The sequence below is a fragment of the Lytechinus variegatus genome, chromosome 19, assembly GCF_018143015.1.
Source record: "Lytechinus variegatus isolate NC3 chromosome 19, Lvar_3.0, whole genome shotgun sequence".
In the NCBI taxonomy this organism is placed as follows: Eukaryota; Metazoa; Echinodermata; class Echinoidea; order Temnopleuroida; family Toxopneustidae; genus Lytechinus; species Lytechinus variegatus.
The window spans coordinates 22,951,809-22,968,391 of record NC_054758.1 but is presented as its reverse complement, the minus strand read 5'-3'; the positions used below and the strand labels follow the sequence as shown (position 1 = coordinate 22,968,391).

At 36.6% G+C, this 16,583-nt stretch overlaps 1 protein-coding gene across 1 annotated transcript in view; it reads left to right on the top strand.

The window, feature by feature from the left end:
- The window catches only part of LOC121406098 (protein SpAN-like), a 50,724-nt gene extending 34,930 nt beyond the window's left edge, over window positions 1–15,794 (top strand). The window contains exons 8-10 of the mRNA XM_041597115.1: window positions 2,753–3,927; window positions 8,048–8,464; window positions 13,634–15,794. Of these exons, the coding sequence (XP_041453049.1) occupies window positions 2,753–3,927; window positions 8,048–8,464; window positions 13,634–13,769 (1,728 nt within the window). The 3' untranslated portion in view covers window positions 13,770–15,794. The remainder of the gene's footprint in view (window positions 1–2,752; window positions 3,928–8,047; window positions 8,465–13,633) is intronic.
- The last annotated feature ends 789 nt before the right edge of the window (window positions 15,795–16,583 follow it).

Here is a 16,583-nt window from a genome sequence, read left to right as displayed (position 1 = left end):
TCATGAGAAATTGTTACGAAAAGAATAGTCATTTATGCTGTATAAGGAGTATTCATTCCTAAGTTTTTGAATGTGCTTGCTCAACCATGAAACTGTTTAAAGTTCGGAAAGTGTGTGGTGATAGAAATGATGGATGATAAAAGAATGAAACCGAATTTGCTCTCAATATTCACTTTATTACCCTTTAAAATGAGTCTGTGACATTGAAAATACCAATTTTCCCACTTTGATGCGTGCTCACTCATCCATGAATGAAGATATCGATTTCATTTTTGGACAGAATTCTGCCCATAGGTTGATAAACTTTACTGCCAAATGACATTGAATAAGGGGTTACTTGTTCTTAAACATATGCACCCATAATGTACACAAGTCTATGGGAGAAGAAGTCAAAATTTTCACAAATATGAAATGAAGGTTTGTTTCATGGACGGTTTTTGTTTCTTGTGCCAACAGTTATTTCATGAAACTTCGCACATGTCTTCGGAGTAACACTATCCAAAAGGTGCGCACACCAAAATAACCATTCAACACAGAACAGAGTGGGGCCAAGGCCTTGAACTTTCTTCTCATTTGCATAATTTTCGAACATTGTGTGCTCACTGATGCATTAAGCATCAGGATTTTCATTAAAATCAAATCAAATGAACTATGCAAGGAGGTTTGTGACAGATATCCATAGTTACAAAATGCATTTTTTCCAATAACGTAAAAAAGAGCTAATCACATTCCACATGTTCATTCAATATAATTGAATAATTGAAGCATGTTAAATGGTCGTGAACATAACGAAAAAAAAGAGAAAAGATCATTTTCTGTTACCAAAATGAAACAATACGTGCCTATGGTATTTGAAAATCATATTTTTTGTTTTCAGTAAATGTTCATTGAACCGTGAAACGATGAATATTGTTGAAGATACTCTTTACAAAAATAACTGTCATCATATTCTTTCATTCTTATTGAAATAAATGTGTAAAAATCAAATTATAGCAAATATGTACTTGTGTTTATTCAACCGTGAAATTTAGCCAGAAAAGTTATATCGTCTTTTAGAAAGTACATTTTACAAGCCTTCTGACTATTTTTCATGATGAGAATGTGGAATTAGTTCCAATAAAATGGAATCAAAGTCATGATATTTGGCTTGTGACTTTTGAAAAGTGAAATTTTTGCCTTCTGACGGTGCTCACTGAAGCATGACCTAAAATACGTCCATAACATTTACTCAGAGGGTAGCTTATAAAATTACCTACACGCTCATGTAAAAATATATCAAAAACTCACATTGGTTCGGAAATCATTGATGTTTGTTTAAGAGGGACTTACTTTTTTTGTTGTGTATATAATACACCAACCCGGTGGACTTAGTACCCGGTAGACTGAATACTTTCACGGATGATGATGATGATGCAATAGCGCTTTCCTCATGTAACTTATTTTCCTTAGACGTGGTGTAAAACTATTCCTTTAACTTGTTTTTTAGTATTATTAATAAAAGCATAAGGGTTGCACTTACTATAGCTAGAATAAAATGTAGGCTACTGTACACCTTGGGCCTGTTGCATAATTTTTTTTACCTGAGAAAACTCTGGTAAAAGATGAAATTAAGGTTAGCCTGATTTCTGCCATTAACTTTAACACAGGGCAAAAACTCCGGTAAAAACAACCTGAGTTTTCTCAGGTAAAAAGTTTTATGCAACGGGCCCCTTGTAGTTCTTTCTCAGGTTTATACATGGTTATAAGACGCGAACGCCATGATCAAGCAAATGCTCAAGTTGCTCCGACGGAGCTTGATAAAACCCCATGCAAATGCTTGAACACACAAGCAAACGGTTCACTTAATACATACGATTTTTTTTGCAATAGCTTAAACATACAAGCAAATGGTTCTGTTGTTTATGCATACGCTTTTTAACGCGTAGAGACTTTGGATAAAAGTATTAAGGGCTATATAAGCAAAAAATCAAATAAGTGAGAAAATGAGGAAAAAGAGGAAAGTACGTAATACTAAAATGAGGTTGAATTTGAGGGGAGACCCAAGGTGTGATTCCGGATAGCTTTGAAGATAGGGTTTATGGATGTCAAAGAACTCTCATGTCAGAAAGTATTGAATCGCATAGTCTTGGGAAAACGTAAGAACATGGAATTATGAGATGTTGCATCTTGATATTTCATAAAAAAGTGAGATTTTTAGATTACGAACTTTTAGACTTTTAGAAGTAAGCAGGTACATAATAATAATATATATTTATTTCTTGCAAATCTGTAGAAAAGATGATTTAGATCAATTGAAGTTTCGATTCGCGCTTCGCACTCTCATGAATTTATTGAGTTAAATAGCATAAATACGGATCTTGTCGCCCCAAACCTTTTTTTTTATTTACTTTTTTTACTGAAAATCTTCATAAAATTCACTAAATGTGTGCATGAAATCCTTTAATTTGACTTTCGAAAATACAAAAAGCTCCCCAAAGAGAAGCTTGGTTGCTTCGCTCGCTTGCATTCGAGTTTCTTCGAAAAAAATATACATCTTGCCCCTAGAAAAACTTTCTGCATACGGCCATGTTCAGTGGGGGCATTGAACCAAAGCGCCCCCGTGAAAGAAAAAGTGAGACTTGATGTGAAATAGGCAATATTTTCTTATTTTTAATAGGTCTTCCTTTTGTCCACTCTCTGTTACCCCTACAAACTTTGAGTCATTACGCCAATATTGATCCCTTGTTTTTTTATATGTATTATTTTGTGGCAGGGCCCGGATGGATCAACAATCTCTCTGACCTTTACTTTCTTCGAGCTGCAAAACAGTGGTTCTTACACAAACGGTCAACCTTATTATCCTGATTTTGTAATCGTTTACGATACATTTGTGACTCATGATGGACGTAGGCTTTGGGGATCAGATAATCCACTGCCAATGACATTCCAATCTTCTGGAAATCAAATGAGGATACTGTTCGAGTCAAACAGCCAACTCGAATTTGGTGGATTTGCCGCAAATTATACGATAAATACACCAGGTACGTCAACTACGCAGCCAACTGCAACCACAACAACTCAACCAACTACAACAACTCAAACAACCACAACAACTCAACCAACTACAACAACTCAACCAACCACAACAACTCAACCAACTACAACAACTCAACCAACTACAACAACTCAACCAACTACAACAACTCAACCAACCACAACAACTCAACCAACCACAACAACTCAACCAACTACAACAACTCAACCAACCACAACAACTCAACCAACCACAACAACTCAACCAACTACAACAACTCAACCAACTACAACAACTCAACCAACTACAACAACTCAACCAACTACAACAACTCAACCAACCACAACAACTCAACCAACTACAACAACTCAACCAACTACAACAACTCAACCAACTACAACAACTCAACCAACTACAACAACTCAACCAACCACAACAACTCAACCAACCACAACAACTCAACCAACCACAACAACTCAACCAACCACAACAACTCAACCAACTACAACAACTCAACCAACCACAACAACTCAACCAACCACAACAACTCAACCAACCACAACAACTCAACCAACCACAACAACTCAACCAACTACAACAACTCAACCAACTACAACAACTCAACCAACCACAACAACTCAACCAACCACAACAACTCAACCAACCACAACAACAACAACTTCCGAAGTCGTTGGTAGCTGTGGAGGAATCTTTAACGACCCGGTTGGCCAGTTTGCTTCACCAAACTATCCGGCATCATATCTGAGCAACTCTTTGTGCACGTACCAAATAACCGTGGCAGAAGGAAAACGTGTTGCTTTGACATTTAACGAAGTTGATTTAGAGCCGCGGTATTGGCAGTGGTGTTATGACTGGATAAACGTATATCTTGGAAGTGACAGCGGTAACATCAGGTAAGTTTTAAAAACAAATTATATACCATGTAAAAGAAGTAAAATTTTGGTCCAATTAGCTGATACCCCTTTCATAAACCCCATTAAAATGAATTAGGCGGCTAATAGCAGCATAATTTGGTCGTAAAATTGGAGGAGGACAAGAGTTATCCGCATTACTCTGATGCTGCTATTATCCGCATAATAGCAGCATCGGGACAAGATTTTGAGTTTATGAACGCATTTCCAAATTATGCGGATAATTGCCATGGTGCGGTCACAAGGTCACCCTTTTCCAACACAACCGCATCGGAGGGGGCGTGTCCAGTTGTCATGGCGATTATCCCCCTTTTTGTCTCACCTGCGAAGCAAAGTGAGACTATAGGCGCCGCTTTTCCGACGGCGACGGCGACGGCGGCGGCGACGGCGGCGGCGGCGGCGGCGGCGGCGGCGTCAACATCAAATCTTAACCTGAGGTTAAGTTTTTGAAATGACGTCATAACTTAGAAAGTATATGGACCTAGTTAATAAAACTTGGCCATAAGGTTAATCAAGTATTACTGAACATCCTATTAGAGTTTCATGTCACATGACCAAGGTCAAAGGTCATTTAGGGTCAATGAACTTAGACCATGTTGGAGGAATCAACATCGAAATCTTAACCTGAGGTTAAGTTTTTGAAATGTCATCATAACTTAGAAAATATATGGACCTAGTTCATGAAACTTGGACATAAGCTTAATCAAGTATCACTAAACATCCTGCATGAGTTTCACGTCACATGACCAAGGTCAAAGGTCATTTAGGGTCAATGAACTTTGGCCGAATTGGGATATCTGTTGAATTCCCATTATAACTTTGAAAGTTTATGGATCTGATTCATGAAACTTGGACATAATAGTAATCATGCATCACTGAAAATTTTGTGCAAGTTTCAGGTCTCATGATTAAGGTCAAAGGTCATTTAGGGTCAATGAACTTTGGCCGAATCGGGGGTTTCTGTTGAATTACCATCATAACTTTGAAAGTTTATTGGTCTAGTTCATTAAACTTGGACATTAGAGTAATCAAGTATCACTGAACATCCTGTGCGCGTTTCAGGTCACATGACCAAGGTCAAAGGTCAATGAACTTTGGCCGAATAGGGTATATCTGTTGAATTACCATCATAACTTTGAAAGTTTATGGATCTGATTCATGAAACTTGTACATAAGAGTAATCAAGTATCACTGAACATCCTGTTCGAGTTTCAGGTCACATTATCAAGGTCAAAGGTCATGTAAGGTCAATGAACTTTGGCCATGTTGGGTTTTTTGTTGAATAACCATCATATCTCTGTAAGTTTATTGGTCTAGTTCATAAAAAGTGGACATAAGAGTAACCATGTATCACTGAACATCTTGTGCGAGTTAGAGTAGTGTTCAAAGTCAGTACTGCTGCTATATTGAACCGCGTGATGCAGGTGAGACGGCCAGAGGCATTCCCCTTGTTCAGGACGGGCGCTCGTAAAAATAATGCGGCTTATTTTCGGAGTTTATGAACGCAATTTTTATTGAATTATCCGCATTACTCTTAGGCGGCTAATTGGAGGATAGGTTTATGAAAAGGGTATGAGATTGCTTTGTGTCTCGCCTGCATAGCAGGGCGAGGTTTTATATAGGCGCAACTTTTCCGACGTCGGCGTCGTCAATATTGAAATCATAATCAATGTAAACCGGCTTCACGTCGCTCATTCAGGTGACACGGAACAGTTTTATTTTCTTTATTGGGTTCGTTGTCTCTATCATTGTTCGCTATTTCTATTTCAGTGGCCAGCACGCCTGAGTCAATATATACCATTTGCAGGACTGAAGCCGACGTGAAGCCGCCTTTAAACCGAGCCGGCGTCAGTTCGGCTTTCAAAAAGGGAAGGTTTTACATAAGACAAGCCGCCTCTGACACTGGCTTCCGACTACTTTCGGCGTATGTGTATCACTACCCAAATTGCAGGCGTGAAGGCGGCTTCACACATGGCGCATATGTATTATGGTTGAAAAATAATGATTGCTTGTTTATACCTCGGTCACATTTGCTCTGCGGCAGCTGTAGGCAGCGAGACGAAAACACCCGTTTGAACATTTCTTTTGTACCAGCTAAATATAGGTGGTTTGAATAAAAATGAATAAAACGGCTGTTTTCGACTCGCCGTACGGCCAGCGAAATTATTTTTCCCACCATAGTTCTGGACCAAAATACGAACTCATTTGCATACAGCCAATCTGAGACGAGTGTTTTTTTTCCTCTCGATCTTTCGGTCGACATGATATGAATATTCATGCATGCGTCTTCGGAGTAAGAATACGCATGCTCGTGGACTTACTTTTCCTCAGTTCTCTTTTTTAGCTCTGGATAAATAAGAGTGCGCATGAGTACAAGCAAAGATGCATTCAATATCAACCAGCACCAGAGCTCGTCTCTCGCGCTATCAAACTAAAAAGGAATCAAAATTGTATTGAGACAATACTGACACAGAAATTGTTATTTCTAATCTAGAGATTTGGGAGAGTGGATAGATAAGGCCACATGTTAGTTTTTAGCTCAAATGGTTTTCTGATTGAGTAGTAGGTTTTTAGGCAGTTCCTTAGCACAGATTTTCAGCAGAGCCAAAGGTGTCACAGTCCAGTGGAATGCACGTGTCAATCATAGTTAACTTGTATAAAGTATTATTGTCATGTGCATGCGATAACTGTAGTAAATTTCACCACTTTCCCTTTTTTCTGACTGGATGCCTGTGAACTCAACATGTCCAATGGGGTATATGAGGCTAATACATAATTAAAATTCTATGGTTACATCTGTTGAAACTTTAAAATGAATGTGGTGTAGACATCGCAACACTGTCTTGAATAGGATAAAGTATGTGTCCACTACCAATAAAAACACGTAGATACACAATAATATGACTGACAGTAGAAAATACAATCCAATATTCCCCCCATAATATTGGATGGGATTAATTAATCTATAATAAAATGGGGGGAGTTTTGGTAAATAACTAAATTACAACAATATAATTGTTACTAAATGTTTAGTTATCGTTTCAAACCAATTGATTTAACACATCTAATGAATAATGTCGGTCTACTCTAGATCTAGTCATAGACATCTAACATATCTACTGCTTTACATTAAAAAGATATAATTGGAATTATACAAAAAAGTGGCCTTATTTATCCCACTCTTCCCTGTTTAATTTAGGAGTGATTTTTAGTTACGTTCTTTAAAGCTCCATAGGTTATTACAAAATTATCAGTATGCCATTGGTGTTTTTGGATTTGACAATTCATAAGACATTGACGTTTAAGTGATGGTAGTGGTAGTCATCGATTGTGATTACGAAGAAAACCATTTGAGCTAAAAACTAACATGTGGCCTTATCTACCCACTCTCCCAAATCTCTAGATTAGAAATAACAATTTCTGTGTCAGTATTGTCGCAATACAATTTTGATTCCTTTTTAGTTTGATAGCGCGAGAGACGAGCTCTGGTGCTGGTTGATATTGAATGCATCTTTGCTTGTACTCATGCGCACTCTTATTTATCCAGAGCTAAAAAAGAGAACTGAGGAAAAGTAAGTCCACGAGCATGCGTATTCTTACTCCGAAGACGCATGCATGAATATTCATATCATGTCGACCGAAAGATCGAGAGGAAAAAACACTCGTCTCTGATTGGCTGTATGCAAATGAGTTCGTATTTTGGTCCAGAAATATGGTGGGAAAAATAATTTCGCGTTATGAATTGCACAGAATATACTGGACACTTGGCGCGCCATATGTCGTAGAGCAAATGTGACCGAGGTATTATAACGTCCTCTTTGGAAGTCCATGGACGAGCACGGTGCCCACCTTTTCATAACGTTTTATTGTATCATAAATATGTATGTATGTGTGTGTGTATGTATGCGTGGGTGGGTGTATGTATGTGTGTATGTATGTATGTAGGTATGTAGGTATCTATGTATGTATCTATGTAGGTATCTATATATCTATCTATCTATTATATCTATGTACCTGCTCTTTTTCATCTATCTACACCTATCATGCCTATATTAACATCAAATTGATAAAATATAATCCTCTCTGTAAATTTTAATTACAGAATCTGCGAAGATGACGTCCCACAAGGAGAAGTAATTTCGACGTCTAATACCATGACAGTTATCTTCTCGTCCGATTACACCATAGAGACAGGCGGCTTCAGTGCCACCTACCGTACAGTCGACATCGTGGTCGTCAATACTGATCCTATTGCTGGAGGTTCCAGGAAACGGGTTTGTGAGGACACGGTCAACCAAGATGATCTGTTCATTCAGTCTCCAGATCTTACTCCTGGTAATGGTCAGAAGAACATCCGATGTAATTATGATATCACTGCTCCCGAAGGCTCTCACGTTGAACTTTTGTTTGATCCGACGTTTGAGATTAAAAACGTGACTAAATGGAATATTCCCTGCTTTAGGAACTACCTTGATATCTACATAGGACAGGCAGAAAATGATTACGTTTTTGATATCAGGTAAGTCCATGACATCGGCTTCATCCGGGTGTAAAAACCCACCCCTTAGAATAAGTATTGTACTGTTGAGCCCCCCCCCAAAAAAAAAACAGGTGTAATACCGGACATGTCCAGGATTACACTTTTTTTCGGAGCCACCAGGGCTCCGACCCACAAAGGTCTGCAATCAATCGCTAAATACCAGTGACCAATCAAGATCATCGTTTCATGCGCACTTTGTTTAAAATATTGACCGGGAACCAATCAGTACGGTTCTTTCGTATGTGCATTTCATCGCAAAACTTTGTGTTACGGAGCCCGGCAATCTGTTCCGAGACCAATCATCCTGCATTTCACTTGCAATGCCATCGGGGGTACATCACTCCTAAATCGGCCGAGGGGTAAATCATGGGGTAAATTGAAATCTCAATATATAATATTGGCTCAAAGTGTATACCATTATTAAATATTTTCTATTTTTATATTTTTTGCAAATCGGACCCTAAAAACGTATAGGTTACCGCACTAATAGTTTACCTTATTTTTGTCTCACCTGCGAAGCAAAGTGAGACTATAGGCGCCGCTTTTCCGACGGCGACGGCGGCGGCGGCGTCAACATCAAATCTTAACCTGAGGTTAAGTTTTTGAAATGACGTCATAACTTAGAAAGTATATAGACCTAGTTAATAAAACTTGGACATAAGGTTAATCAAGTATTAGTGAACATCCTATTAGAGTTTCATGTCACATGACCAAGGTCAAAGGTCATTTAGGGTCAATGAACTTTGGCCGAATTGGGGATATCTGTTGAATTCCCATCATAACTTTGAAAGTTTATGGATCTGATTTTATGAAACTTGGACACAATAGTAATCAAGCATCACTGAAAATTTTGTGCAAGTTTCAGGTCTCATGATAAAGGTCAAAGGTCATTTAGGGTCAATGAACTTTTGCCGAATCGGGGTATCTGTTGAATTGCCATCATAACTTTGAAAGTTTATTGGTCTAGTTCATTAAACTTGGACATTAGAGTAATCAAGTATCACTGAACATCCTGTGCGCGTTTCAGGTCACATGACCAAGGTCAAAGGTCAATGAACTTTGGCCGAATTGGGTGTATCTGTTGAATTACCATCATAACTTTGAAAGTTTATGGATCTGATTCATGAAACTTGTACATAAGAGTAATCAAGTATCACTGAACATCCTGTTCGAGTTTCAGGTCACATGATCAAGGTCAAAGGTCATGTAAGGTCAATGAACTTTGGCCATGTTGGGTTTTTTTGTTGAATAACCATCATATCTCTGTAAGTTATTGGTCTAGTTCATAAAAAGTGGACATAAGAGTAACCATGTATCACTGAACATCTTGTGCGAGTTAGAGTAGTATTCAAAGTCAGCACTGCTGCTATATTGAACCGCGTGATGCAGGTGAGACGGCCAGAGGCATTCCACTTGTTCATCATTTAAGTGGTTTTCACACCCTTATTACATAATGTATAATATACGACATGTACGAGTACATAACGTGCGGTATCTTCAAAGATTTTAGGGGGGCACGCATCATATCCATTTGTCAATGGAATTGCTCCCCTTCCTGGAACTTTCACCTAGCAAAATGTAAATGACTTCTTAAAAATTTTCGCAAGAAAATGCGTTACTAGTAAAAGACATAACATTAAGATCATATTCGCCTTTTTATAATTTATATTGCATTAAAAAGTTTGTTTAGTGTTATAGTACTTCTATTTCTATTGTATTAGAAATATTGTTATTTTACTTAATGCAATTATTTTTTGTAATCTAAAAATAACCCTGTGTGCCACAAAGTTCATTTGGCTGGATAGAGGCCGTTATTTTTCAGCCTTCCCACAGGCTTTGAATGAATATCTTCAACTGTTACAACTTCGATTTTTACTAAATGTGTAAAATTAGGGTTGGAAGGGTCTGATGACTATAATATTGTGGTTTCACAAGTAGGGGCGGATCCAGCCTTCGCCAATAGGGGGGGGGGGGCGGAACTATTTAAAACCATATTTTCCCCGATCGGCCGCTCGAAGATGATTTTTTTTGTTTATTTCTTTGAAGGGAGTAGTCCTATAAGTCACTTCTTAGCTATATAAATATATAATATCATAATCCTTATTTTATAACCCGAGCGCGAAGCGCGAGAAAATTTTTCTTGAAATTGTATGTATTTTTTCCTAACATTTAAACATTCTGAAAAAAAGATGTGCATGCAATAATTACTACGAACGCAAGTGCGAGCAGAAATTTTGATACACTTTTTAAACTGAACGGAAAGGTAGGCCTACCTGTTAAAGACTGCTTGCAGTTAGCCATGAAGACATTTCATATTTCAACAATCAAATAATGCGAGCGCGAACCGCGAGCTGAAAATTTTTGACATTTCTACATAAATAATTGAAAATCTTAATCAATTTTTGTAATCATGAACAGTATAGCTATAAAACTAAACGATTAGTGCGAGCGCGAAGCGCGAGCGGAAAATTCTAGTCTTAGACCTAGAACGGGTGAATGAAAATAAAAGCCAGCGCGAAGCGCGAGCTTAAAATATTTGATATTCCGATCTGAAAAAGGGGGTCAGTTTAAGCTTTTTATTTCAAACACTTTGTAGGAAAATTGTAAGGTGGATATAAATCGCACTTGATAAAGAGCTGATATTTTTCATTATTACTTTGAGTTTGAGACATAGGACCATGACATCCTTAGGACATGTTATCATATGAATATGATGACTATATATCTTCCTATTCATCTTGCTAAGCGCGAGATTAAAAAAGGACAATTTAATTATTAAATGGATATCTTATTTATTAATGCATAATGAGGGCGAGGAATCTGATGATATTATGGCCTGAACACTGTACATTTCAAGCACTTTTTTTTAATGAATAGGATGCATCAGCAATCAGTTAATTTATTTTTAATAATTAATGCGAGCGTAAATCGCGAGCCGAAATTTTTGGTAAACTGTCATGAAAAGGGGATTTTAAGTAGTTTGTTATATAATCAATATTGAGACATGCATAACCCGTCAATCAAAATGCAAGCATGGCAGCGCTAGCTGATACGTTATGACAATCAGACCTGAAAAGGGATATTTTGAAAAATTTATGGAATACATGAAAATAATAGGTACCTGATAAATAAAAATTCGCGAGCGCGCAGAGCGAGCGGAAATTGTTAATATTCAGACCATAAAACTGGCATTTTTACAGAGCACTTTTTAAAATTCAAATTTGTAAATCACACAAATTAACAAAAGTTCGATTTTCGAGGAGAAATATGTTTTGTATATTGACTTCCAAAACTTGATATTTAAGCTCCATGTTGAACAAGATATGTGGATCACTTAACAGGCAATGCGAGCGCGAAGCGCGAGAGAAATTTTATATAGTGACATGAAATATTTGTTCGAAGTCTTCCTCTCATCTTATTCTATTCAATCGTCTTCCTCCTCTTCTTTTTCTCTTTTCTTTTCCTTCCTTTTCCTTTTTTTTTTGGCTCCGCCAATAGAGGGGGGGGGGGGCCTCGGGCCACCTCCTGGATCCGCCTATGCACAAGTGTCATGATTTATAAAATTGTGCGCGCTTGCATGTCGGCCAAGATACCTTCATTACGGGGGGGGGGGTATTTTGAAGGTTCCTCTGCCTCCTCCCCCTAAATAAAACACGCCCCCGAAAATCCCCACAAAAGCGTGCCTCCCAGCCACCAGAATTTTGTGACGGAGCCACTCCTCTCAAAAGAATTAGGAATATTTGCCTCTTCATTCAGACTTGCTTCCAGGGTAACTGTGAATTAAATCATATCACAAAACCACATTTTTTAATTGTAAAACTTTGTTTAACATTGTAAAGATCATGATTGAAAACTTCATTGCTTGAAAGCAGAGTAAATTTTCGATTTCTTGTCATGAGCAGCGGAAAATGATATCCAATATTGTATAGGTGTTATGCACCAGTCACAACAGTGAGCAAAACAATTCATTCAACAGAGTGTTTAATTTTGATGTAGTTGATTAACAAAAGAGTTTGCATATGATTCGCCATCTACATGATCTAACACTGACTCTATAGGAAGGCTAATCTATGAAATTCCTTTTCCCAAAAGGGGAAGAGAAATCACTTTATTTCTGGAATTTTTTGACTGATGGAAAAAATGGGGCTTTTTTATTTTTTCGATAGAAGATCTTGCCACAATATGTTAACATACATATTGGATTTTGAGTCGGTCGACTTACCAGTGGCTACTAGTTCCCCTAATTCAATCCTTATTTCATATAGGAATTTATGTTTACTATTAAAAAACACACGTATAAGGGGCAATATTTCTAGGAATAACACCCTTGGGTTATAAGTCAAGAAACCTTTTGAATTGGCGTAGCTTACACTTTTCCAAGGAAGACGTTCCAGTTTACGTGAAAAGAAATCACATTTAAGGTCTATTTATGCATGTGTTCGAATTCCACCGCGGTCTGGTGTCTTTTTGGCAAGGCATCAATCTACATTTTGCTACACTCCATCCAGGTGTTAAATGGGTTCCCAGTAGTATATAAAAGTATTTGTAGTATGTTTAGCGATTGAATCTTGGAACTCTTGTTGGAATGCTCTCCAGTGAGTGGAGAAAGTACATACACTGTGTGCAGGCATGTCAAGATCCGATGACCGGTGTAAGGATTATCAAAATGTAAAGCGCTATGAAACAAACTGCGCTATATGAATGTAACTATTATTCTTAATTTTATTATTATTCAAAGTTGATACTTCGTCACCAACTTTGTAAGTCTGTAGGCAAATTCAGGGGCGCTTTTTTATAATGTATATTAAATGTATTTTCTATTGGATTTGTTTACGTTATTAAATCGGCATCCTGTTCAATATCTCTCCTTTCTCACTCACACGACTTTATCTCGCTTAATAAAAACTCTCAACAGTTGACATTATATAGATCCGTTATTTGAATAGTTTGCCTGATATTATTGTACTATGTAAAGATTTAAAGCCTTAGGCTTATAATAATTTCATTTAAATCTGCTGCTTTCTGAATCATGAATTTTTAAACTTTTTGTTTGTAAATTTTGTGACTTGACATTGATTTTCTAATAACTCTATAAAACAATATTGAGACTTGGACTCTCTTTTTTTTCTCTCTCTCTCTCTGTACCAGTCTCTGCGGTGACCAGGCCCCTATTGGCTCGTTCATAGCGGTGAACAATCAGATGAATCTAAAATTTAAGTCTAAGCGGAATGGAAATGATGGATTCAAGGCTAACTTTAGATCGGTGAATATCGTACAAGGTTAAGTGAAGGTTAAAAACCCTATGGTCACTGAAAACAGAGGTATCAGGGTCAAGACAAACATATGAATATTACGATTAAACAATACAGGAGCAAGAAAAATATCTTAAAGGCATTATTGGCTAGCATTGATTTGACTTTTGCAAATCTGAGCTGATTTTTCAGTCAAAGATATAAGTGCCTGCCCGAATTTGATTTTGTATTCTTCCTGAGTGATTTTCAACCATTATCCATATAAACAATATCAAATGAATCAAAATTTTGTATTTCAAATTGGATCTTTGCGATATTCGCCTATGCCTTTAAATGTGAAGTCTAGACCAAGAAAAGTTTCTTTTAGTAAATATGTAGTAAGTGTAGGATGAACGGCTTACAACCCTAGCGGCCCTTGTGAGCATGTAAATGATGGAACTGTTGAAATCACCCGTCACTATTTTTTTTTATTTTACTGTATGAAATATTTTATTTTACCTCTTTATAGTGTGAAACGAACTTTGAGTCCTATCTGAATTGCTATATTTTGATTTAATATGATAACGTTCAGAACATAGTAACCAACTATATCATTTACATATACATGATATCACCTGTGCTATGCACAAGTGAAAAATTGAATGCATAATGTTAAAATGTATGACATACTTCTTCTAAACTGGGTTCCAAAATAAACTGATCAAACTTTACAAGGGCATTGCACAAATTCCACTCAGTCAAAATGAACAATATTTTTTACACAGGCTAGCTTCAATAATCTTTACCAAGGACATGGTTTAGTCATAGCGAGACTATAGCCCAAATTCACAAAATGGCAAAAGAAACCCTAATGCAAATGAGATGGGATTAAATAAACTTCCTAGTTTTCACAAATGTCATTCACAGTAATTGGCTTGATCACAATAAACTACCGGAATTGAAAATCAAAATTTTAAGTGTTGGAACAATCACCCAGCTACGAACAGTTCCCCGGGAATGTCCTGCGGGGGATAATCTGAACACGGTGTTATTTGTATTGGGCTGAGCGAGTTATTTGTAAAGTTTGATCAGTACATCCGATTTTGATTAAATCTTCAGCGTTATGCTTGTACAATTTGCGTTTTGTTGAATCCACATTTAAATTCGGGCTTGACCTTGAGTAATGATGTATCCGCCAAGTTTCATAGGAAGTATCAATGAATGCAAAATAATACTGGCTTCAACAAATTAATTAGTATGATTTTTTAAAAGGAAGATTTGAAGCAGTCAACCAATCATGAAGATTAAATCAAATCAGGATACGATTGATATTATTGGTTGTATATCCATGAAAATAACAATAATAAAATTACCTTCAAGAAATGATTTGTGCCCGAGAAATTCAAACAGTGATATAGCGCGATGGTTTTTCTTGTACTTGCTTTGGTATAAAACAAAAGAAGGTCTTGCTTGTAATTTGTCAAGTTAGTCTGTTAAGCATTTGTTTGAAGAGTTAGAAATGCTTTGCAAATGAAACTAGGAGCAAAAGCGTTGCTGTAAAATTTTGTGGACTGATGTTTTAACAATAATGTAACAAATAGTTCCTAGTTAGTTTATATCAGATTATAAATATATAAATCATTATGAAAAAAGTATAATTGATGATTTGACTAAAAAGGTATAATTATGATAGCGTTGGTGTAAAGTTTAAATCCTTTAATTTTTGGCGAATTTACCTCAGTCTGTACGTAGAGCTTCAATATACGCCTCAGAAGATTCTTGTAATCTTATCTAAAGAAAAGAAATATGCGATTGTATATTGTGTATTTAATAAAGGTTGTTTGTATGTTCATATCATTTATTAATTTTCATATTTCCTTAAATGAATTGAGCACTGTAAACAGCTGCAGGGTAAAACCGGGTAATGATGAAAGTGCGCCTCGGAATACATTACTTTGCGCTATACACATAAACGCATTTTACGTGTATTATCATATTTTTCTTGTTAAATTTAATTATTTCATACGTCTTGTTGTATACACTCATAGAAGTTGTAATTAAAAGGGGGAAACACACAACGGTTTTATCATAACGTTTATCTTGTTATTTCTGTTGTTTGTGCATTAGAAAGAGCTGTTTTTGAGAATTGTGTACATAATGTATGAGAAACGAAGATGTGTTTATAGGAAAGTACATTGTAATGATTTAAACTTTTGGGCTAAGGGTCTTCTTGCAGCATGTTAGAATACCTAGACTTATTTATTTTTTTAAATATAATAAATACAATCAAATACTCCCAAATCCATTGACATTTTGCTTGCAGTATTGTAATCATACTTTAAAGCTTTTTCTGAAATGCTGCTTCTTTGCTTCTTGTACAATTACACGTTTGGAGAACGTCATGACATGTTATTTCATACTTTACCATCATTTGAAAAAGTTGAGGTGTTGTGGCTCAGAAGATAAGTCTCCTGATTTTGAACCACAAGGTCTCGGGTTCAATTCCAACCTCAGTCCTCCCAGGTGTAGTAAATGAGTACCTATAGTAGAAAGGAATTCCTTGAATGTTTTAGCGTCCGATAAGGATAGCCGTGTTAAAGCCGGGGTAATAATATGCAGTACTTAAAAACATTGTATTAAGTGCTATCTCAATTTTGCATATCATTAATAATCATTATTACTATTAGTATTATTATTATTACTCTGAACAGGATCTTTTCTTGAATACTTTGCTCTAACAAAAAACACCAAGTAATTTCAAGTGCAACTATGAACTTCACACTACTAATGTCCAAGAGTCTTTCTTATCAATCTGGTTGTACCTAAGATAGCTATTATTATTATTATTATCATCATTATCATTATTA